At 53.1% G+C, this 25,048-nt stretch overlaps 1 protein-coding gene across 1 annotated transcript; it reads left to right on the top strand.

Annotated features, from left to right (window-relative positions):
- Positions 1 to 17,626: 17,626 nt before the first annotated feature.
- On the top strand, positions 17,627 to 23,306 carry INHBB (inhibin subunit beta B). The gene is made up of 2 exons (XM_066346098.1): positions 17,627 to 18,130; positions 20,620 to 23,306. The coding sequence occupies exons 1-2, from the start codon at positions 17,683 to 17,685 to the stop codon at positions 21,393 to 21,395; spliced, it is 1,224 nt and encodes a 407-aa protein (XP_066202195.1). The 5' UTR covers positions 17,627 to 17,682; the 3' UTR covers positions 21,396 to 23,306.
- The last annotated feature ends 1,742 nt before the right edge of the window (positions 23,307 to 25,048 follow it).

Here is a 25,048-nt window from a genome sequence, read left to right as displayed (position 1 = left end):
TCCATAGCCTTGGAGGCACCCTGCCCAAGCCTGTGTCCCTTGGGACCCGTGGCACTTGGCCTGGGTGACAGTTCTCTGCCTGTGGCCCTGCCACACCCTTGCTTGTGGTACACTTCACCTGGAATCTCTTCTGTCTCGAACACTTCTAAATCCAAGCCTTCCCCAAGTCCTTGCACACACCCCACCTCTTCCATGAAGCTGCCCTGACTGCCCAGCCCTCCTCAGCATGCACCTCCTCTGAGCGCACAGGTCACCTCTCGCCTGTCCCTGTGCGCCACCTCACCTCATCTATTATTGTTTCCCTGGCATTCATTGGTGTTCTCCACACTGAGCCCTTTGAAGAAAGGTATCATTTCTCCCACATTGTCTGGATTGTTAGCTCAAATGTATACCCTCAAACAATGCATGGAGTTGATTAGTTGATTAACTGATCAAAAAGGTTAGTAGGTGATTGATAAAGTATTTAAAAAAGCCATCTGATTTTAGAAGTGGCTACAACAAAAAAAGTTGCTTAGAAAGGCCCAGGGTCCACAGCAGTTGTTGCCATTCCCTGGGTTTGGGGCAGCCTGGGTGCGATTTGACCATTGCTGTGTTTCTTGTCTTACTCTGTGAGACCCATAGGGTCCCCCCAACCCTTTGCTCCTTGGAGCTAAAGCTAAAGACATACAACTCTTGGGTGGAAGCTGTGATTCTCACCAGGTTTTCTGTGACCTGGGGGGAGAGACCTCCCAAGCACCTTCCCACCACTGTTGCGTGAATACGTTCTGTGTTCTGTGTACGCGTGTCTGCAACACTGGTGTGGACACACACCCACGCCGTGCTCCTTCCTCCTGGGCTGGGCAGTTCCATCCACCTCTTGCTCTGGTAAGTGGGGAAATCCTGGCAGCTGCCAGACTTGTTGCTATTTGCAACTCTACCAGTTGGTTAGCTCCAGCTGGATTGCCTAGACAGGGCCACCCTGTCACTGCTGGCTTCAGGCCATTAGGATCTCTCAGCTACTGTCATTCCCCAGATGTTAAAGTCTGCCTCAAATCCCAGGGTGGGAAGGAACCCAAAGAGGTCATCTGGTTCTCCCTCCTGCCTTCAGGCAAAACCACACCTAAATGGATCCAGATAGCTGAGGATCAGGCTTGTTGGTAAAACCTACAGAGAGGTCTCCTGCAGGTAACTGGTTTCAGCATTTAACAAGTGCTTCTGTCAGGAAGCACCTGACAATTCTTTCTTCCAGTCCTGCTACTGCTGGTCTCTAGAAGATTTTGGATGCCCACCTCTTGAACATCGGCTAGTGTGCCTGAAATCCCACATCTGCTGTTCTGATGGGTTCGGCTTGGGGCCCTGAAAGGCAGAGACAGCAGCAACTCAGAGTGTTGATGAGGTATTGGCAGTTTTGTCTCCAAGCTGACGGCTCGGCGCAGCCCAGCTCCATAGTGACCTGTCCTTGCTGATAGTTGGTGGGTCTGGTCCATAATTCTGGTCCAGAATTCTAGTCAAGTTTCAGCAGGAAAGAAATAGGGGCAGACCAGGAGGACCGAGTTAGTCAGAACTTGCAGTTATTCATTCATTCATTCAGGAAATTTTTTGTTTTTTATTAGTGTGAGAGAGAGAGAAAGAGAGAGAGAGAGAGAGAGAGAGAGAGAGAGAGAGAGAGAGAGAGAGAGAGAAGGATGAGAAGGGAGAGAGACGAGAAGCATCAACTCATAGTTGTGGCACTTTAGTTGTTCGTTGATTGTTTCTCATAAATGCCTTGACCAGGGGGCTCCAGCTGAGCCAGTGACCCCTTGCTCAAGCCAGCAACCTTGGGCTTAAGCCAGTGACCTTGAGCTTCAAGCCCGTGGCCTTTGGACTCAAGCCAGTGACCATGGGATCATGTCTATGATCCCACGCTCAAGCCAGCAGCCCTGTGCTCAAGCCAGGTGAGTCCACCCTCAAGCCAGCGACACCACGCTCAAGCTGGTGAGTCCATACTCAAGCTGGATGAGCCTGTGCTCAAGCTGGTAACTGCAGGGTTTCAAACTTGGGATCTCAGCGAACCAGGTCTATCCACTGCACCACCACTGGTCTGGCCATTCATTCAAGAACTTCTTGTTGAACCCAGACTTTGTGCTCTGCAGTGTGAGGGGAATAAATCAGAGGCGGAAGGCCCCCAGGTGCGTTTGGTTGCTGAGAGTGGTGCAGCGTAAGGTTGCAGAGCACTGGGAGGGCTTGGGAGGTCTGTGCAGAGCCTCCCTCGCATGTTCTTGGCACTCTGGGATGGTTCAGCGGACTGCCTCTCATGTCACTGTATTTTTCCTTCACGTGCTGCTCGCACAGTAACATTCAGGGCCACCTCACACCTACCATAACCTGACATGCAGTGGGCACCTAGCAAAACCTTGTGGATGGCTCTCAGAGCTGGCCACACCCATCCTCATCTCTGAGTGAGCCCACCACAGGCCATTTGCTGCTGTGGGCACTTTACCCAGCTGTGCCATCACCTCTGTTATGGGTTGAGTTGTGTCCTCCCCAAATTCATGTTGAAGTGCTAAACCCAGCACCTCAGAATGTGATTGTGTTTGGCGATAGGGTCTTGAAAGAGACTATTAAGGTAATGTGGTCTTATGTGTGGGCCTAACTCCAGTAGGACTGATGTCCTTATAGGAAGAGGAGATTAGGACACAGACGCACACAGAAAGAAGACCATGAGAAGACACAAAGGAGGAGCCATTTGCAAGCCTAAGAGAGGTCTCAGAAGGCATCAATCCTTTCGACACCTTGATCTCAGACTTCCAGCCTCCAGAGCTGTGAAACAATACATTTGTGTTGTTGAAGCCATCTGGTTGCAGTCCTTTGTTATGGCAGCCCTCACAAACAAATACACCTCTGTGGAGTGGGCTGTTATTCCCGTTTCGTAGACGAGGCCAGCGGCGCCACCATCACCACACATGGCTCCCTGGGCCAATTCCTGAACCTCCCCAAACCTCTGTTTCCTCACCTGTAAAGCAGGAATAATAATAGATTTGTGGTAAGAATTCACTGAGATATGACACAATGAATGTTTGTCCCCATGTGTGTCTCAGCCTGATTTGACCTAGGAGCCCATGGGCCTGGGGCAGAAGCTGGCTCTGAGCTCTATGCATGATTGGCACTACATTGATAGCTGGTATGTAAAAAGAAGGAGTCCCCCACCCCACCCAGGATGTGTGCATTCTAGATAGAGCCTGGAGTGGGAAGGGCTCGGACGCCCCTGGTGGGCAGATTTCTCTGGCTTAAGAATTGATTGGACACCCTTACACTGGCTTTTCCCATGGGTGTGGACAGTGCATTTCAGAGTTGCTGCTCCGTGGACAGGGAGTTGAGACACACATGACCAGGGAAACACAGAGACTGACTGTTTGCACTGGGACTGGTGATGTTTTAAAAACTATTTTTTAATTATAGCTGACATACAATAGTATGTTAGTTTCAGGTGTACAACATACTGATTAAGCATTTATATTCCTTCGACCTGTGGCTCTTTATCAAGTTCTTCAACACCAGCCTCCGACCCGGGTGTCCTTGCCTGAGCCCGTGGAAGGGAGCAAGGGAGCCAGAAGAGTGCGGGGGCCGAGCCCTCCAGGCGAGAGAGAGGGGCAGCGTGAGCTCCGTAGACTGGACTGAAGCCATGGGTGCAAAGAGTGTCCACCAAGTGGACTGTCCTCTTTAGCCGGTATCCCACTGGGCTCAGCGTGGCTGCGGGAACCAGCTGTGGTCCGTCCGTAGGTACCAAGGCTGTCATGGGGCATGAGCATCCTTCATAGCTTTCGTTTGTATTTGGAGGTGGTCTCCCAGAGTGAAGCGGCCTTTGAACCTCCTTGATCTTACCCCATTTTCTGGACAGTGATTTCCTGGAGGGCCAAGCCATTCTAAATGTCACCCTGTGGGAAGCTGGGTCTGGGAGGGGCTCCAGGGGTGTGACAGGCAGGGGATGATCATTCTAGAACCTTCTTTGTGTTGGTCCAGGGACCTGCTCTGCACCCCTCAATTATATTTTAATACATATCTATACTCTTTCACTCCACAATTACTAAAACATTGTTAATTAAGTTGCACACACACACACACACACACCCAGCTTAACAATGATAGAAAACGCCGAATTCCAGTTGACAAGAAGCCAGCAGCCCAGCCTTTCCTCTGGCTAAACAGAGGGACCCATTATGTTGGAATATTATTTTCTCATGGTTTGGAACCATTACATCAGCCTTGATGTAATAACATTGTTTAACTTCAGAGGTGTATTTATTTTGGTTTGGAGTTCAGATAGTTTAGCTGTTTGCTGGGGATTGAGCAAAACCTGGACAAAGCCACTCAAGTTGGAAATGAACCATTTGCCAACCCCTTCTCCACCCCCTACCTCCACCTAAAACCAGACTTCACATGTGTTTTCATCTCACGGCCAAGGTGCTGGTGGATTTGAATGGTGGTTTTATTTTTTTCCTCAGATGACTGGCCATTGCAGTCTTGACCAGAGGATTGTTGAGTGGGTAAACATGACCCGAACCAGTAAGGATCTAGAAATTCCACCAGCAGTCTGCCTGAAGATGGACGGGTGTCTGCTCACACCCACTGCAAACCCAGAGCGTCTGCTGAAGTCAGGGGCCTGAGTGAAGCGCCCCGCAGCTTCCCGGCTCCCTTGGAGTGCCCCACCTGTCACTCATCCTAGTGTCTGAGCCCAGGCTCGGGCCTCCAGAAAAGAGCTCTGGGTGTCCTTGGAGGGTTTACTGGCAGCTTCTAATGTTTTCTTCTGAGCCCAGTTCTTGGTGACACACACAGGTGGAGAGGGCTATGACGTTGGGGTGGCGATCTCTTCTCTCTGGAAATGCTAGCAGACAGGGGCCATTGAAGCTGGCTGACGGGTGCAAGGGAGCTCACTGTACTAGCTTCTCCAGTCTTGCCTGTCTTCAAAATTCCTGTGACTGAGTTAAAATAAATGAAAACCCTGGTCCCAGTAACCTTTGGAGAGCCATTTTCTTCCTCTAATACTTGGGGGGGGGGGTGAACAGAGGACAGACTCTCCAAGGAGAGGGTAGGGACAGGACAGGGCGGGGAGGAGTAGACTCCTGAAGGACACGTACCATCTGCTGGCCAGGAAGATGGCTCTGTTTGTAAACTTGTCTAGTGTTAGAGGGATTTCAGGGGAGCATGGCTGGGGGTGAACTGGCTCCCTGCTGATCCCTGTGTGAAGCTAGACACACTGGTTGGGTGTTTTTACTTAAAGGAGTGCAGAGAGGACTAACAACTGGGCTGACTGTGACCTTGTGGAGCACTGGCTGGGAGATGACAAGCCTTGTATCATCTTCTGTCGCACCCAGGGGAGCCAGTAGCTTTGGCAACTAAGCCACAAAGCACATCTGTCCCACTGTAGAAGGGAAGGTGATGGCTTCCAGCACCTCAGCTTCCTGAGCCAGAGCGCCATGCCGCCTTCTAGGCCAGTGATTCTCAGCCTGGGCCCCGTGTTAGAATCAACTTTAAAGCCTCCCAGGACCCAACATTCTTCCCATTCTAATTTCATCAGGATCTTTGGGAGAAACACTGTTATTTTCTGTTCTATTCCTTTTTACTGCATTAAAAAATAAAGGTCCTAATCCACTAAGTTTGGACTGATGAGCCACTCATGTTTGACAACCTGCACTTTAGGAAAAGCACGCTTCATAAAGCCCTCTGAAATCCTCCCATTGCACTTAGAACAAAACCCTTCGGCCTCTTGGCCTACCTAATCTTTATTCTGCATTTGTAACTTTCTGATTGAACCCTTAATTTATTTGGAGCTAAGCATCTATACTTCCCAGCCTCTTTTACATACAAGGGTGACCCATAAGATAAAAAGCAGAGTTATTAAGCGTGGCTTTTGGAATTAGCCTTTCAACAGACTGGCTCGGCTAAAAGAATGCAAGCTTTTGCTCTTATACTTTCTTTTTGCTCTACTGTTTGAAATGGAGTTTTGATGAATGGTGCTTTTGCAGCCATCTTGTGATTATGAGGCAACCTCAATGTTAAAAATTTCATGTTAAGAAAGATAAAGGAGCCTGACCTGTGGTGGTGCAGTGGATAAAGAGTTGACCTAAAACGTTGAGGTCGCCGGCTGGAAACCTCAGGCTTGCCTGGTCAAGGCACATATGAGCAGCAACTACTACGAGCTGATACTTCCTTCTCCTCTCCCCACCCCCTTTGTCTCTCTCCTCTAAAATTAATAAATAAAAATATATTAAAATAAAAAGAAGAAAGAAAAATAAAGGAGCATGAGTTTCTGATGCTCACACCAGGCTTGGAATTCCTAATTCTGAGCTTTTCTTCTGTGAGCAATACCTGTGTTAGGCACCGAAGGCCACATCTAATTTGAAGTAGTAGAATGTACTAAGCTCATTATAACCTGGCTTCCACTGCTCCTAGCTTCTTCAATCATCCATTCTCCCTTTGCTTCTGCCACGTTCCAGTCAGCTGGCTCTCTCTTTGTTCCTTGAGCACTCTAAGCTTCGGCCCACCTGGGAGCCCTCCCCCCACCTATCTGTGACTGCCTCCACCTCCTTGGAGGCCCTTCCTGACGCACACGACTGCTGGCCAGCCAGTTTTCCATCAATTTCCTTTTCAAAAATTCATGGCAATTTTCACTCTTTGAAATTATATTCCTTCAAAGACATATTTATTGTCTGCTTTGTCCTTAGATTGTAAGTTCTACGAGGACAGTGATTTTGACCATCTTGTTCACTGCTGTGTCTCCTGGGCCTGAGATATGATAGGTACTTAGTACGCGTTTATCAAATGAATGAGTGGGATGAGATGGCTTTGAAGAATTTTTGGGAGAACTTTATCTTGGGTGTTGCAACATCCCAGAATTCCTTCCTGCCGTACTTGAACATAGGTCGGCAGACACCTGTGGCTGTCCCGTGGCCATGGGGCTTGGTGACAGCGGTGAAGAGGACACAACACAGCCCCTATCCTCCAGAAGCTACGCCTCATGGGCCAGACAGACAATTTAGTTCCTGTGGACAGGAAAGAGCCGAGGTGCTGTGGTGGACTTTGCACGGTTTATCAGGCCTCACAGAGGACACATGATAGGCTCTCTGCTTGAATGGAGGCGGGAACTGGTTAGAAGTTCCCCAGAGGCAGTGGTGTTTGAGCCCAGGGTGGCTACAGCGGAGAGTTCCCCTGGTGGACCAGGTTGAGGGAAAGGGTGGGATGGTAGCATACATGAAGCTGGGAAGGGGCGAGGCGTGCTGCGTGGCCAACCTTCCCGTTTGTTGGGACTGTCCCAGTTTTACCATAGAAAGTTCCATGTCCCAGGAAACCCCTTTGTCTCAGGAAGGCAAGGATGATTTTATCTCAGAGATGCATGGCCTGTCAGGGTCACCAGAAGTGGTTTTCAGGGACTGGATGGGAGGGAGAGCAGCTGAGCTGAGGCTGGGGCCTCTTTATCGGAAGCTGGAGTGGAGCCAGGCTGGATGGGAGGCTCCGACTGATGAGGACTCAAGCTTTTTCCTTGACAGTGGAGAATAATTGAAGAAGATTGGAGGGTCAAAGTGAGCCGAAAAGGGTTAGCTGCTTACTGATTGGAGAATGATTCTTCCTCCCAGAACAGGTGAGGAGCCACCACCTCCCAGCTGTGTGTTCCCTGTTGCCAGCACAGCCCCCCTGCACCATGGCCAGGGGGTAGATTGCTCCTGCTGCAGAGTCAGCCTGCAGAGGTGTGATGTTCACCCAGTGTCCCTGAGGATGGCTGTTCCCAGGCAGTTCTCAGTCACCTGGTTCTTCTCAGCTGTTCTTTTGGAATCTCTGATGGAGAAAAGGCTGCTTCCCTCTTCTTGTCTGTCTCATTTTCCCGATGTTTCCAGGGAAAGTCATCCCAGGGAACTGGGGAACATTTTCTTTCTGTGGCAGTGGGGCTGCCGGGAAAGCTGGCGTGTCTGGGCAGGCCAGTAGCTTTCTAGTCCAATGGGTTTCCTGAGTGGGTGGTCTGCCTGCTGCCGATGCAAACAGCCTGTCTGTAATATTCATCGTATCCTGGGGGAAACACGAACCCAACGCCAGACACCTGCCCTTCTTGATAGTCTTTCTCTCTCTCTTCCTCATCCAACCACAAATGCCTATGAATTCTGCCTCCTAAGTGTCCTATAAAATTGGCAGTAAATTTTTGTTGGGAAGAAAAGGGCCTTAATAATCTTTCCCTTACTCTTAATCTTGTTGGCAAGAGCACCCTGAGGCTGGTCAGAGTGTTCCTGTGTTTTGATGCCTTTGTCATGAATCTATATACACACCCCATACTAACACCTGCACATTCCAGCACACACCTTAACATACATATACACATACCTAAGCACATGCATCCCAACACCCCCCCAAAAATATACCACAAACAACACATATGTCTCAATATACACTCCAACACGCACACATACCAAAACAAGCAGCAATAAACATACCCAAACACACATCCTCCCAATGCACACATTAACACACACACAGACCTATACCCTATACACATATACCTCAAAGCACACACACATGCACACATGCACGCACTCACATCCAGTCTTTTGGATTAAGTTCCTTCATTGGCCTTCTCAGGCTCACCACCATCCCATGGGCCCCAACTCATAGGCCAGGCTTTAGCTTGGGTCCCCATTTCTACCTTTCAGTCCTAGATACTCCAGGGACTGGGGCCCTTCCTGTCCCTGCAGTTGGCTTAAGGGCTGGCCTGCATGGCTTCTCATATAGTCCGCTTGCTTCTGTTCATGGATGTCAGCCACCCCTGTTCCCACTCTTGAAGGCTGCCCCTCTGAAGAAACCGTTCTAGCCCTTGCAGCTCTGCACCCCCTGGGGCTGGCTCAGGGGAAGACGGTGCCCTTTGCCTCCTCCTGTCTTCCTTCTTCCTGGGCACTCTGCTCCTTCGGAGACCACTCACTCCCTGCCTAGGCTGCCAACTGCAGCCCCTCTCCTGCCTCCTGCTGGCACCATTCTGTTGCACTGGTACCCTTGCTCAGCCTGCTCCTGCAGCCCCCCCCGGCTGTGTGACACCAGCCTGTCCTGCTCTTCTTCCACCTCCCTGACTGTCTTTTTTCCCTCCTGTTCCCTGACTAGGCAGGCACTCCATCTCAGCAGTAAGTCTACTTGATCAGTTAATATTAGGTTTCGCTGCATAAAATAGAGTCCCCAAATGATGGTGGCTTAAACTGCCTAGGTTTTCTTCTGTTGTGTAAGAGCAGAGCAGAACAGAGAACCTAGCTCTGGGTTGGTGTGGGCTGGTGTGACCCTGGGAAGTCACTGTGACCCCGCTCTGGTCTCTCTGCTCTGCCATCCTGAACGCGCTCAGGGTCGGCTGTCTGGGAGGCCCTTGCCAGACACCCCTCCCTGACCCTGATCGGCTCTGTCCTAGCTCCTCCAGGGTTGCTCCAACCCTCAGTGCCAGCCAGCCTCAGCAAGCTCTCCTCCGTGCTCCTCCCTTCCCGCCACCCACTGCAAATCCCACAGTGCTGGGAGCTCCTAACGTGCCATCTACTGTGTGGCTGACCACTTGCTGCCCGGGGGCCTGGCACTCTCTGCTGACTGAGCTGAAGGCAGGACAGTGCCACAGCCCTGTCATTGCCTGCTACGGTGCCCTGTTCCCATCAGATGCTCTGCACAAATGTATTGCACCATGGATAAATAAACACTTCTTGAACAATCAATAGAGGCATCAGAAAGGGGTGTGGGTTATGCTGAGGGGCTCTGAACCCAGAATATGCCGTTGTGGCTACAGAGGGTTCATTATCGCCAGTGTGTGCAAGATAAGTGAATATGTTAGTGTGTTCCACTTAATTAAGAAATGATTCTTGGTTATCTGAGCTCAGGTAAGTAACAGCCTGATCACTGATACACACTGTCATAAACAGGTTTTATAGTATTGCATATCCTAAGCTTATTTAGACTAGTAAATGTCAGTTGATGAGTGTCTTAGTACCTATGACTCTGATAAAAGCCAAAGTATTGGCAGCTTCTTTTGATTTTTAATGAACTTTTTTTGCTCTGTGCTGTTATTTCTGAGTCAGCAGGAAGTTGTGGGGTATGAAAAGCATCAGTCACTCTAAGGGAGATGAAGGTCCACTGAAAGGTGGACGTTTCGTAGCTCTTTATCCTAAAGATGCTTATTCTTTAGGTATCTTTCTTTTCTTTTTTTCTTCTTTTTGAAAATGTTTTTCCACCTTTTATGGGAAAATCTTTAAATCCCTGACTTGAGACCAGCTTGCATGAGAAAACTCTGGGCAGACAGGCCCTGCTGGTAGTGGCAGCCCCCAGGACACGGCCTGTTAGCCTGGGCTCTGCTCATGGTTCTGTTGGCGGGGTGATGGGGACAGACTGTGAATCTTTACTGACTTAAAGTTGAGTGCACAATCAGTACTTGACCTCCAATAGGCCAGAACTAAAACACTTTACCCCTTCACAGTGCGGTCTCTCAATTAGATATAAATACATTTTTCCATTAAGCAAAAATCTGATCCTTCCTTTTTCCTTCCTTTTTTTTCCTCCAGCATTTCAACTCATAATGTAACGTATGGGACAGGGGACCGCTGACAGAGCTGAAGGCATTTGGGCCCATGCAGGTGCTGGAACAAACTCCTCCTTTCTGGAATTAGCATGTGACTCACCAGGTCCGGGGTCTGGGGGTGGGGAACCCCCGAGGGGCACCTGACGAGAGAGAGCAGTGCAGAACAGAACATGTGCACCTGCCCACTGCCCTGTCCTGAGGTTGCCTCAGGAACTGGCCAGAGGGACGGGGTTGAAAATGGAGAAGCCTTGATATTAACGCAGCCTTATGAGCCAATCAATAGTTCTGTGCCGTGGGGAGATTAAGCTGCTAATGGCTCTGGGTTGATTTGTGTTTGTTTGTTTGTTTTTCCTACAATCACAGTGGTTCCCCCTGCAGAGTTCACTTCAATGACAGGACAGAGACTGTTTCACTGACTGCGAGGGTTCAATTAGTTTCATGTAAGGAAAAGGAGAGCTCTGGTAGAACAGAGTGTGGTGAGGGCTCTCTTCCCAGCTACATCACTGTGGGAGTCTCCCAGGTACCTGTCTGCAGGGGTGTGAGGCACATAGGTGCACTGTGGGATGCGTGGGGACTAGAGGGCCTCAGCTGTCATATACATAAATGGACTAACATGTTCAATGATTTTGTTTAAAAAGCAAAAATGACACTTTATCTATACAAGAGAAATTTCCTTGACTTTTCTGTGCTGTCCCTTATCACACAGTAGAACCTAAGAAATGTTACCTGGGGGTCAGCTGGGCATTTTTCTTTGCTGGTGGCTCATCAGATGGCCAGGTCACTTCTCACCCTCCCAGATTTAGATGTGAAGGTTAGTTCTGAAGTTTAAGGATGTCTGAGGACTGAGGAATACAATTTAAGGAGAGTTTGGTGCTTGGACCCAGGAGTTCTCAGAGTGGATACAGTTAGGTTTGGAGACCCAATGCAAAGAAACCTTCAGAATGCTCCACTTTTCCTTTGTTATTTGCAAAATAATCAGCTTACTGGGTTCTTGCCGCACATGGGCATCCCAGAGCTGCATACAGGACCACTCATGACAGACACGAGGTGGGTCCTTAACTCTTCCTACTCAGCTCTTCACCTCCTATTAGTTGCTCAGGCCTGGTGCCTGAGGGGAGGAGTGCAATCCTTGCCCTCCTTCCTGTGATTCTCACTGCTACCACATTACCTCTAGCCTTTGTCTCCTCCCCAGTGGGCTGGGTCTCTCAGCTGCTACAATATTGCCATGTCCTATAATACTCTTGCTAGGGGTCACATACCCTCCTGGCCTTAACACACCTCTGCCCTGACAAGGCCCCTCTCGACCTGGCTACACCGGACTTGCCCTTACTCCTCCCCTAGACCATATGCTCACCATGTGCATTCTTCTCTTGGATGACCTTCCCTCTCTCTTATGCATCTGAAAAATGCCTTCTGATGCTTCAAGGCTCAGTGCAAGTCCTCTGCCTTCTCTGTGGGTTCTGGCAGACGTAGGTGTTCCTTGCTTCCCCTGCCCTGCTTGGTCCCAGTTAGCTTCCTAAGCCATACCTGTTTGTGATTGGTCTTCCCAGTAGACTATAGGGAGAGTGGGCGGTACTAAGGGTCAGGACTTTGACATATGCACTGCTTTATCCCTGGCAACTGGTTCAACATGGTTATTGAGTAGATAGGAAGGAATTCTGTGCTAAGAATAGTTTGTGATTAGCAATTTGAAGTGGGACACTTAACCACTAGCCAAAAGCTATTATTTAGTGCCTTTATTGTTCTAGAAAAGATATGTGCTTGGACAGGCATCTCTATGGGACCAACTGTTGAAACCTAAGTCTTCAAGACATTAAATCTTCGTCTGCACAGCCTCCAATACTTCCTTTCCCAGTCCTTGCTCAGTGAAGTAGAGTAGAGTGTCCCCAGGCCCTCTCAGCGAGCTTCTACCCAGCACCTTGGTCTTACTGAGAATGGAGCCAGGATGACAATGACTTATATGGTTCTTGCTAACAAACAATAGGTTTTAGGGATTTGGAATAGGAGAGAATCAGCTCAAAAAATATGCCTAGATGAACAGCCCTCTGGGATTTTGTGTTGCAGCCTAGCTTAGGAAGAGCATGGGAGCACGAGAGGTGTGCTGTGCCCACATCAGCATGCACACAGCTGGTACAATAGGAGGCCAGAGGAGCACACGCGCGGCCTGCTGGGTGGGGCTGATTGGAATTCAGGAGTCTGCATTTGAACTGTAGGCCCGCTGACCAAGCTGCATGTGTGTGCCTCAGCTCCTTCCTCTGGGTGTGATAACTGACCATTTCAGAGGCGTTCCCTCAGTGGCTACCGTGCTGGGGCTTGGCAGCTACAGATGAATAGCACAGGTGGTCCCTGGAGCTCATGAGTTTCAGAGGTGACAAGCATCCTTGCTGAGGCTTTGGTGAGCCTTAAGGATGTGGGCGCTATTATCACCCTTGAAAGATGAGTACCACCCAGCTGCCCTGGTGAGAAATACAGGGTTATCAAAATAGTTCGCCTATGCCCATTCTTTCATCAAGGACTTGCCTCTGTGACCTCAAAGGACATGCTTTGCGGCATTCTGAGGGGGCTCCACTTTGGTGTCTGGCATTTTACAAAGGTCAGCTTGGCCCCTTGCCCCTGGGGGCCCTCTTGGCTGGATCTTGCTTTATGCCTGGCTTCAGGCTTGTCCTCCTGTTTCTTGGGCTGCTGAGTGGGTAGGACGTCTCCTCTCATCTGGTTCGAAGCTCCTTCCATTCAGACAAGGAGTTGCTCGGAAGAGACGTGATGGGTGGTGGCGGTGGCAACAGTGGCTTCTGGGCCAGTGGTGCAAAAGTGAACACTCACTCCCTGAGCCCAACCAATCCTGCCAGATAGGTTGTGAGTGCCCACTGCCTTGGGTGGACTTCTCTCCATCCCACACTCCACAGAGGCCATCATGTGGCCAGGAACTGAACCTCAGTTTTCAATTCTTTTAACAAATGAGCTCTAAGGCTAAATTTTATGGTTTGCTTTGTCACTTTGGACATTTTACTCATCCTCAAAGTAACACTTATCTATGGTTTATGCAAAAAAAAAAAACCCCAAAAACAAAACTTGTAAGAGCAAGTACTCTGAGCTCCCCAAGGAAGCCCTCTCCACAGTCTGTATGCCCATATCCACAATGTCATCATGTTTCTTCCTGACTTCATTGAGCCCATGCTTCTTGGTGGCAGCAAGGAACTAGCATTGTGTGTTTGCGTGTGGGTGGGGGTGGGGTGGCCTGGACCTGTAGCCTATATGAAGGCACTGACTACAGTATTGATGTGCATTACTATATTCAAAACTGACAGGTGCAGTCACATCCCTTGCTGAGATTGAAGGCTGAGGTCACCAAGACGAGGAGAACTGAGCCCAGTGCTAAATGAAGCTTCGAAGAAACAGGAACAGGTCCTTGCCCCTCAGTAGGGGATGAGTGCTCCCCCCACCAAAGTACACGGAAATCTGAAAGAACTCAATTTACACCCTGAGCTCCCACGGGCTGGGGGGATCAGCAGAGGGCGGGATAATCTCAGCTTCTCGAGCAGATGGTTTCTGACTACCGCTTGACCCAGTTACCTCCTAGCAGATGACCAGCAGCGGGGCTGACAGCTCTTCCACCAGGGGAGCAAAATGTGGACCCTCCTCTGAACCTCCTCCTTCCAGAAAAGATGTGGTCCCTTTTGCTTTTCCCCAGTGCCAGGCCAATGGACAGGATGCCCCCAAAGGCAGAGTCCTTCTTCCCTTCCCCTAACTCTGTCCAGTCCAGGTGAGACCTGCGGTAGGAAGTGTTGTAACTGGGCACACAAGGGATGCTGCCATGAGAGCCTGTGCTGGGGAGTGAGGGTGGTACATCCTTCATTGGCTTAATGACTTCTCTTGTTCATTCATTTAATCAATCAACCAGTATTCAATAGGCCCATGATCCTCTGCCAAGTCTGGTATCAGAAAGGGCCCACAAGGCCTGGTTGCTGTCTTCCAGGAGCCTGAGGTCCTACACAGGAGACAGGCAGGTGAAGAGATAACCAAGCCCTGGATTGAGGGGCCTAATATGACAAATAGCTCTTCAGGGCACAAGAAGGCCTCCCAGGTTTCATCAAGAGGGAGACATTGGGCTGAGTCTAAGACAGAATTTGCCAAGTAGCTGATGGCTATGGTGATGGAAACAGGCAGAGGACCAGAACATGTACGATTGGTGAAAGATGCGAGCAAAACCACAGAGGTGGGTCCAGCTTGGCTCAGAGCCACGGGTCAGAAGGTGCTGTTCCAGACGACCCAGGAAGCAGAAGCACCTCCTTCCTCCTCAGGGATCACAAGCTCTGGGAAAGAGCAAGGGGTGGCAACCCGAGGGCACAAAGTGCTGCGCTGTGTGTTTGGGAGCGGCAGAGAACTGGGCCCTGGAGAAAGCTCTAAGGAGACAGAAGGGCTGCCATCCCCGGGACCCTCTTGGGCCCTTGCTTCTTTCTGCCTTCCAGTTGGTAAATCCAGACCAGATCCATTTTTGCCTCGCGGGAGCAGCTGGGCATCTTCCGTCGGTTCCTCTGATTGGGAGGGAGGGGGCGCTCCGCCTCCAGATTTGTGGGCCTCGGCGGGGCTACAGTTCCCGCGGAGCTCCACAGAGGCAAGACTGGTCTGAGCAGCTCACTATAGGGGTTGGGGAGCAAGGACTCTGCCTGGATGGTCCTGGGTTGTCCAATATCCTAGAAAAGCCCGAATGACCTCCACCTTGCTTTGTCCTCCAAGTCCCGCCTGTTATGGGGCACAGCCACGTATGTGGGTCTGGATGAAGGAGGGGAGAGGGTAGGGCCATATTCCTGAGTTGCGCCCTGTGGTGCTGCTCCACCCCTTGTGGGGCCTAAGGAGGGACAGAAGAACGAATTGCATTTAGGGGTCTGGAGGCAGCTGGGAGTTTGGTTCTCCATGACAGCGCCTCTTGTCTGGCAGTCGAAGAACTGTGGCCTTGGAATTAGAGTTGATTGGGTTCTGCGAGATTGGCCCGCTTTTCCCCTTTGGGGCTCCCAACTAGCCCCTGTGATAGAGGTATTATTATCCCCCTAACCCCTTTACAGATGAGGAGGTAGAGACTAGAGAGGGTAAAGGTTGTCTCCAAGGTCACTCCTTCAAAGCTGCCAGTGGCTGAACCTCGACTGAAACCCGAGTGTGTCTGAGGCTAAGGCTTGCCAGTTGGGGGTGGGTGATGGTGATGGATCCCCGCACGACTGAGCAGTTCCTTGGGACTGGGAGCCGACGGAAGCGGCTAGGCAGGCCTCCAGCGGTCGCTCCCTCCTCTACCCCTCCAGCCTGCAGGTCCCCTGCCTTGCCCAGTGCGCCGGCAGCTCGAGGCGCAGGATAGGGCTCTGCACTGCAGCCCAGGAGCGACAGCCACCGGCTGAGCCTGCCGGCGGCCCCGAAGCCGCATCGCCGCCCCCACTTTGCCAGCTCCGCAAGGGAGTACCCCAGGGAAGGCCGGGGGCGGCCGCGGCCACCAGAGTTGCCTCTCCTGGTCTGGGAGGGTGGCGGCAGGGACCAGAGGAGGGCCTGCGCGGCCGCGGGGACGGGGCAAGTACCGGGATCCTGAGCCGGGAGCCCGTCGGTGCCTCCTGCTGCCCAACTGGGCGAGGGTCTGGGTGCCCACGTGGTGGGAAAGTTTCGAGACAGCAAAAGTGGCCGGACATTTAGGGGGTGGGAGGAAGGGATAGGGATGGCTCACCTCTCCTTCTCGCTCAGGCAGAAAGGAAAAAATCGAAGGGAAGCGGGGTGGGAGGCAGGGGTGGGGGGAAGCCAGCAGCACCGACCTGAACAGATTCCAGCTCTTGCTGCCCCTACCCGCTATCCCCCCCCCCCCCCCCCCCCACACACACACAGCCGGAAAGCCGGAGCGGGGAGACACCGACAGCCTCCTCCTCCCGCTTGGCCAGGGCGCGACTCGCCCCCGCCCTCCCCCCCACCTTTTTTTTTTTTTTTTTTTTTTCTTCTTTTTGCCAACGTCTATCTCAACGCGCGCGCACTTACGGAGATTGTGCGGCTTTTTTTTTTTTCTCCTTGAGAGAAAAAACGAGGAGAGTAAAAGAAGACAGGGCAAAGAGAAGAACTCCGCGGCGAGCTCTGCCCTCTGTGCCGCTGCCGGGCGCGGGGACGCGGCCGCCACCCGCCCGCTCTCTCTCGGCCCTGCGGCGTGCGCCAGTGGGAGAGCGAGCTAGAGCACCCGCACCCGGAGACGTGGCGAGACTTTTCGGCGCTCCAGTCGACATCACCGCCGCCGCGGTACGCAAAAGAGCCAGGGGCTAGGAGGACTCTGCCTCGCTTTCCTCGCACGGCGCCCCGCCAGCCCGTGCAGGCAGGCGGAGAGAGGGAGGCAGACGCGAGGAGGCGGGCGGAGCAGAGGCCCGGGCGAAGCGCTCAGCGGCCGGCCCGCCCGCCGGTGGATGGATGCGGCGCCCCGGGAACCTGGAAACAACTTTGCCGTGTGACGCGCCGGGAAGACTGCAGGGCCCGCGCCCGGGGGTGCCGCGTCGCCTCTGAGCGGACTCGCGCTCCCCGCACTGCGCTCGCCCCGCCGGCCGCCGGCCCGCGGCGAGGAACACCCGCCCGCTGCCGCCACCCGCGGCTCTCCCTCCGTGCGAGGCCGCGAGGGCGAGGCGCTCAGGTGCGAGTGCGGGGCTCCGCCGCAGCGCCGCGCCAAGCCGCGCCCGGCTCCGCTCCGGGGGCCCCTGTGCCCTCGCTTCCGTGTCGGCCAAGTTGCGCCGAGCAGCCTTTTCGCCACCTTCCCGGTCTCGCGGCCAAGCCGCCACTGCCTCCGCTTTCGCTTCACCCAAGCCGGGACTGCGGGGCCCCGACGCGGAGAGGATGGGGAAAAGGCTGCAGATACCGAGGCGCCCCGAGACGCCCGAAAGGCAGTGACCTCCGGCTCCCGCTTCGTCCCCCGCGCCTCCGCGGCCCTCGGCGCCCCTTCCCCACCGCGCGGAAACCCCGCGGCCCGGCCGGCTCCCTCCCCCTGCGAGCCAGCGGCGGCCCTCCCGGCGGGCGGGCGGAGGCCCGGGCGGGCGCGGGCGGGGGCGGGGAGGGGCGGCGCGCCCGGAGCCCGGAGCCCGGCCCTGCGCTCCGTTCGGCTTGCCTCGCCTCGCGGCGAGCGCCCTTGTCGCCAGCGGCGCACCATGGACGGGCTGCCCGGTCGGGCGCTGAGGGCCGCCTGCCTTTTGCTCTTGGCGGCCGGCTGGCTGGGGCCCGAGGCCTGGGGCTCGCCCACGCCCCCGCCGTCACCCGCCGCTCCGCCGCCGCCCCCGCCGCCCGGAGCTTCGGGCGGCTCGCAGGAGACCTGCACGTCGTGCGGCGGCTTCCGGCGGCCGGAGGAGCTGGGGCGGGTGGACGGCGACTTCCTGGAGGCCGTAAAGCGGCACATCTTGAGCCGCCTGCAGATGCGGGGCCGGCCCAACATCACGCACGCTGTGCCCAAGGCCGCCATGGTCACGGCTCTGCGAAAGCTGCATGCAGGCAAGGTTCGCGAGGACGGCCGTGTGGAGATCCCGCACCTCGACGGCCACGCTAGCCCGGGCGCCGACGGCCAGGAGCGCGTCTCTGAGATCATCAGCTTTGCTGAGACAGGTGGGTCGGATCTGCGGGCGGCTAGCCGTGGCCTTCGCTCCCTCCCCCACTCGCTTCTCCTTGTCCGCTCTGGCCGCTGCAGCCAGCGCACCCTCCCAGACCCAGACTCCCGGCCCGACTGCTCGCCTCTGGCCCAATGATCGCTGTCCCGTTTGCCGTCTTCCTAACGTAAGGGGCAGATTCCTCCCCGCTTCTCCTGCCCCCCGCGGCTGTACGCCTTGCCCTCCTGATCCCCAGAATCCGACCCCAGCGACTCTGAGCGCGCGTCCCCCTCCCGGCCGTTGCGTGCAGCCCTGGCTCTACGGGCACTTGCTTAGTGATTGCTTAATGTTTTTGTTTCCCACGGTCGGAGTGTAGCCTTAACACTGTGGTTGGAGATGTGTGTGCTTGTTGATATCCGTGGGCCGGAGGATTGTGTGTGTGTGTGTGTGTGTGTGTGTGTGTGTGTGTGTGAAAGAGAGAGAGTGAGAGAAAGAGAGAGAGAGAGAGAGGCCCCAGGGCCGCTTCCATCACCGGGCGGCGTGGGCTTGCCAGGATTGCTGAAGCCTCAGTAGGGAGAGCTAGGCAACCTCTCTTCCGATTGTGTGGGCACCGGAATCAGGCAGAAGGCAAGCGTCTCAACAGGTCCCATCATTTACGCAGGGAAAGACGCCGCTCAGGACAACCCCATGTCTTTGGGCTTGCCTGGCAGCGGCAGCAGCTTCCTTGCCTGAGAGCCACCGAGTTTGTATATAGTTAACAAAAAGTAGGAGCCCTTTCCTTTGGCCCTGGATTGCAAATTTCTACCACTGTCTAAATATAAAAATCAAGAAAGAGAGAAAGAAAAAAAGAAAAAAAACCCTTTCTGAACTTTAAAAGAAGGAGAAAAATGTGCCTGCGTTGCAATGCTGCAAGTGTTTGCAACTCCGCTGTCCTTTTCAGGACTTCAGTGAGCCAGACTGGCTTTTGTGCCTGGGGCTCGGCCCCTTTTGCGCGGGAGGGCACTGCGGAGTTGGTCTCAGTGGGGAAAGCCTGGATGGTCAGGGTGGGGGTGGGCAGGAAGCCTAGGGTAGGGGACAGTTGTGTCCCCAGGCCGCAAATGCCCGCCACCCTCTTAGGCAGCAGGTAGACTGGGCTGGTGCCGCCAGGGGATGAAAAGGGATGAAAAGTTTTGCATGGCCGGGTGTGGAGAAAAGCGGAGATAATCGGGGCTGGTCTGTGCTTAGAAAGAAACACGTTGCTGTTTTAGCTGTCGGAGGAGTGGGGAAGCTAGACATGCAATTAGAGCTTGGATTAAAAGGTGCTTTGGGGCCCAGAGTAGAAATGTGATTCTGGAAGGTCGAGGAGGCCTTTTGGTCCTGGTGGCACAAAATGACAGCGGGGGCTGTTATATTTCTGGTCCGTTTAGTGGAGCCAGCTCTTTGACTTATAAATAACAGATTCAGGTCACAGGCAGCTCGTCCAAGACCAGCTTTTAAGGCTGCACTTTCCCCTATTTCAAAGTCAGATGTCAGTGTTATTAGAAAGGCGGCCAGGGCCTGAGAAGGGGACTGTGGTGGGGGATACTGGTAGGAGGTTTGAGAAAACCAGCCGTGGCCATACAGTGGCTTTATTTGTTCTACCTGGAAAAAAAAAGTAGATATTGTCAGAGAGAAGAGTTGCTGAAATGTAGGATGCGAGGGTGAGAGAGAAGTCATCTCTTGGTTGGCATGGGCTCTCTTCTGTTGAGCCGAGTTATTGAGAAAACTAACAAGCCAGTTCCCCTTTTCCTTGGAGATTTTGAATGTGCCATTAATGAGGAGCCCGGGTCTCATCAAAGCACTGGACCTCAAGTTTCAGCTGAATGTCCTGTGTCTTGGAACTAACTGCTCAGAACTGAGGGCTGCATTTTGCAGTCTGCAAAGCACACTTTCCTGTGTCGGAAATATGAGTAGGGTTTGCTTGTTTGCAGTGGAGGTCCCACTGGGGGTTAGATCAGATCATGCTTAGGTAAACATGGAAAGAGGCAGTAGGTGGCTCCGCTAGATTTTGCAATGCCCTAAGTTAACCCCCCCCCCCAACAAAATACACAACACACACACACACACACACACACACTTCACTAAAACAACTCGCCCCCAAATTTTCAGTATGATGCTGGGTTTGTGTTTAGATTTCACAGATACCTATAACAATTTGTTAAGATCTTGGCCTCCTGACAAGTTCCTCTGTGGAACTTTGAGGCCTGACAGCTCGTCTCCAGGGAGCCCTGGCATGGGAGAGGTGAGGCAGAATTTTATAGGCCTGGACCATTCAGCTTCAACCTGGTCCATGTTTCTCAATTGGAAATGATTTTCTCTGCTTCTCCCAGGTTATAGTCAGAGTACTTGGCCCCAGGAACGGTATTTCTGGTCAATAACGTCTTCCAGCTGCTGGCGAGTTAGCATTCCAGCACCATGCAGCAACCTCTTTCCCCCATTGCCTCGTGTTCTCCTTGAATTAACTTGGCCTGCTCTCCCGCTTCCCCGCAGATGGCCTTGCCTCCTCCCGCATCCGCCTCTACTTCTTCATCTCCAATGAAGGCAACCAGAACCTGTTTGTGGTGCAGGCCAGCCTGTGGCTCTACCTGAAGCTGCTGCCCTATGTTCTGGAGAAGGGCAGCCGACGGAAGGTGCGGGTCAAGGTGTACTACCAGGAGCAGGGCCACGGCGACCGGTGGAATGTGGTAGAGAAGAAGGTTGACCTCAAGCGCAGCGGCTGGCACACCTTCCCCCTCAGAGAAGCCATCCAGTCTTTGTTTGAGCGGGGCGAGCGGCGACTCAGCCTGGACGTGCAGTGTGATGGCTGCCAGGAGCTGGCTGTAGTGCCCGTGTTCGTGGACCCCAGTGAGGAGTCGCACCGTCCCTTCGTGGTTGTGCAGGCGCGGCTGGGTGATAGCAGGCACCGCATCCGCAAGCGGGGCCTGGAGTGCGATGGCCGGACCAACCTCTGTTGCAGGCAACAGTTCTTCATTGACTTCCGCCTCATCGGCTGGAACGACTGGATCATCGCGCCCACCGGCTACTATGGGAACTACTGTGAGGGCAGCTGCCCAGCCTACCTGGCGGGGGTCCCAGGTTCAGCCTCCTCCTTCCACACAGCGGTGGTGAACCAGTACCGCATGCGGGGTCTGAATCCTGGCACCGTGAACTCCTGCTGCATCCCCACCAAGCTGAGTACCATGTCCATGCTCTACTTCGATGATGAGTACAACATCGTCAAGCGGGACGTGCCCAACATGATTGTGGAGGAATGTGGCTGTGCCTGACACAGCAGGACCATGGTGGTGGCATGCCAGGACAGTCCTGGATGGGCTTCTTGCAACCCTATGGGAAGGGAGTTATGTGGCAGGTTGAGTGCTGCTGTTCAGTTGCGCTGCCCACAAGGTGCCAGGGTGAAACATGAAATATTTTTCTATTACTTCATCCAGCAATCAGTCAAAAGCAGAGCAAGAACCCTCAAATGACATGAAATACTTTAAAATGCACACGTAGACACGCACAGCCAGACGCACCCTGCCGCCCACACAGCAGCCTCCTGGATACCAGCAAACGGATGCAGTGACAAGTGGCAGCTTAGCTACAAATGCCTGTCGGTTGGAGAGAAAGGGGTGGGCAGCCACCATTCCCACCAGCTAGCCTGGCCACTCTGAATTGCGCCTTTGGAGCACTTATAAAAGCACAAAGACAGCCAGACACACAGACACACAGTGACATACACACAGAAAGAGAGAGGAAGAGGAAGAGGAAGAGAGCGTGCACATGGGAGCACGCTCACCAGAGCCACCGTGAGAAAAGCAGGTTGGGGGTGGGGAGCATGCTGGCAGTGGAGTGTGTGGCCCACTGTGCTCAGCATCTCCTGGCTCTGACCTGTTGGTTTCCTCGGCTGCCTGGATCCTTCCTCCTGCAGGACCGGGAAGCCTCTCCTTTCCCTCCCAGAGGGAAAGCCCCAAAAAGCACACAACCAGCCAGAGACCATGGAGCAGTGGCAGTGACCCTTTGACTGTTGCTGGGGTCCTTGGAGTGACTTAATGTATGTGTTTGTTTTTGGGATGGGGAGGAAGGGAGAAGAGAACGGTCTTAATTTGATGCTTTAAATGGTTGCTAGCAGTTGACACGTCATTCATTCCAGCTGTATAATTGAAAAAGGGACTTTTCTACCAGGTGTGATCTTTTAAGTTAAAACCTGGATTGTTCTAAATGGGAAGAAAAATGCTGCAATCTTTGTCCTTTACTGGGGACATTCCTCTAGGACTGGTTGAGGAGGGGTGGAAATGACCCCTAGCAAAGGGATGAGCCCAGAGGGAGAAGTGGTGGAGCGAAGGCATTCTGGCGCTGCTGGATGGGGGGCGGGGAGCAGTTCAGCTGGTCTTGCTTGGAGAGGTGGGGAGGGCTTTCAGCTGCTTTGCAGAAGTTGTCAGTGTGGGCCCTGGCTATCAGGGCTGGCTGGCCATGGACACGGCCCCCGCCCGCTCGCCTGCCTGCCGGCCCTTTCTAGCACCTGCAGACTTGCCTGAATGCACATGATATAGCACTTGCCCATCTGCATGTGTCCAGAAGTGGCCCTTGGCAGGGCACTGAACTTGCTCACCCCTGAGGTATCTCAAGTGCCATATGAACTATGCAATTTAAAGGGTTGACCCACACTAGACAAAACTGGACTTGTACGACTCTTTTTATATTTTTTATACTTGAAATGAAATCCTTTGCTTCTTTTTAAAGCGAATGATTGCTTTTAATGTTTGCACTGATTTAGTTGCATGATTAGTCAGAAACTGCCATTTGAAAAAAGAAGTTATTTTTATAGCAGCAAAATACAGTTAAATGTATTATACATAATTTTGGAACCAAAGAGGCCAACAGATCAGTTTTAATTTTTATTAGATGGTAAGGCCACCTTATATGAGGTGGACGTTCTGAACAATCCCTTGAGTGGCCTGCCAGCGTTTCAGGGTATAAATAGATTTTGTTTATTCAGTTTGATGAGTCTTTTCTATCCTCACACACCCAGAAGGTAGAGTAAAAGCGACTGTGGTAGAATGCAGGTGTGTATCCTGAAATCCCCATCTTTGTGTTTATTTAATAAAGCTCCCCTTAGGTTCTGTTTCATAATAATTTAAAACCAAACAATTTCTCCCATAGACTTGCTGTTAAAGTATTTTACATTTGTGTACAGTTTAAGAAAATAAAGATTGAGTTCCACGGGCTTCCCGCCTTGTGTAATGTCTGGGGGGTGGGGGCCGGAGGGGCGGCTGGGGGGTGAGTCGGGGTCTGGCTTTGATGCCCCTTGCCTTGTGGCTTGCTCCCGGCACTCCGAGTCCTTGCCACAAGCATGGTGTCAGTCAGAGAATCGAGGGAAATGGCAGGAGATCAAAATGAAGGACAATTAGCAAAGTCATGAATTACGCATTTGTTTACCCTTCCAGTCTCGAGAATAATTATGTTTCACCAAGGCTAAGTCTATTGTCTGTCATCATTCAAAAGTGCTGGTTTAAGCCCTCATCCCTGGAAGGAAATGTATAAAACCTAGGAGGCTGCAGTCCCCCTGATTCCCATGCCCATCTCCATGTACCCAGATGGCTGGAGCCCAGAGGAGACTAACATCTTGGGGTAGAAAGCTAAACAATGCTGAGAGCGTGCCAATTGTCCTTTGCTGTAAGGGTTGTCACTGGTGGTAGGTAGCGGGTTTAGTAGTAACGACAGTTCAGTTGCAACTGCAGATGTGACATGATGCTCACAGAATGCTGTGCTTTTCTGGGAAATGGTTCTTCATTTTCCAGGGCTTGGAATCAAGCTCAGAAAGGCTCAGAGCTTGCCTGAAGTCACACAGTTGGGACAGGCACCCAGGGCATTTGAGCCCAGGTGCCATGGCTGGTCCACCTGTTCCCCTGGGGAGATGGCAGCCCTTCACCTGAGACCCTACGGAGCCAGTAGAGCTGCTTGGATTTTTTGGGTTATATGTGGTCTTTCCAGAAAATCTTAGGCAGTCAGAGCAGGTGGGCTAGGCCCTTGACCCAGCTCCTGCCCCACCCGGCTCTGGAGTGTCTGTGGGCAGCCATGGGGGAGGCAGCACAGGAGTCCCCACAGGTGCCTCTGCTGCTTGGATACCGAGAAGCTCTGGGGGCCCTTCTGGGGTTGTCCATGGGTTCTACAGTAGCCCCAGGGTGGGTCTGGGTCACAAGGCCACTGGGCTGGCAGATGTGGTCCTTGTGTGGGGCTCTGCTGCCTGGTGCTGGCATGTGTCCCTGTGGCAGCTGGGCCCCCTAGGGCGTGGTGGATGACAGTTACTCTTCCTGGGAGGCAGTGTGGGCAGATACACTCCTGTCCCGGGGCTGGGTGTTCTCCAGGAGGGTCACGACCTGTGCGTCTGTGCTCGCTGGCTTCCCCGTGCCTTCCTGCTCACTCAGTCCTCAGTCCTTTTCTTCCCGTGACTCTTTCCCGTTCTCTCCTCTTAGCTTCCCAGTGGACCTGGCCGGGGAGCCCCACCTTTCCTTGGGGACGCCCCGGGAACCCCACTGCAGGCTTTGAGAACAAGCCTCCTATGGCCCCCCCGCCCCCCTGCCACCCAGGCCCACCCGGGCCTCTAACACAGAGCCCTCCTGCTCTGGGCCTCTGTCCTTCTTCAGGCTACCAGTCCATTGGCCTCCCATAGGACTGATGGGCCAGGCAGGGCCAGGCAGAGACAGGCTGCTGCCCCACTTGCCTCACATGTCTCGACCACCCTCCCACTGTGGTTCATGAGAGCCCACCATGCCAGACTCACTGTTGGCTGACCTTCAGACATGCCCTGGGTCCTCAGAAACTCAGTGGGGGTCAGGACTGGGTAGGGAAAGAGTGCCAGGGTCTGGGGAACCCTTGATGGGCAGCACCATGCCCTCCCCTCACTTCTCCCATTTACCAGACAGGCAGACTGAGGGTCTCT

Source organism: Saccopteryx leptura, chromosome 7 (assembly GCF_036850995.1).
Source record: "Saccopteryx leptura isolate mSacLep1 chromosome 7, mSacLep1_pri_phased_curated, whole genome shotgun sequence".
NCBI classification, from domain to species: domain Eukaryota; kingdom Metazoa; phylum Chordata; class Mammalia; order Chiroptera; family Emballonuridae; genus Saccopteryx; species Saccopteryx leptura.
Note: the sequence above shows the minus strand (reverse complement) of the source record. Positions and strands in the feature narration are given on the sequence as shown.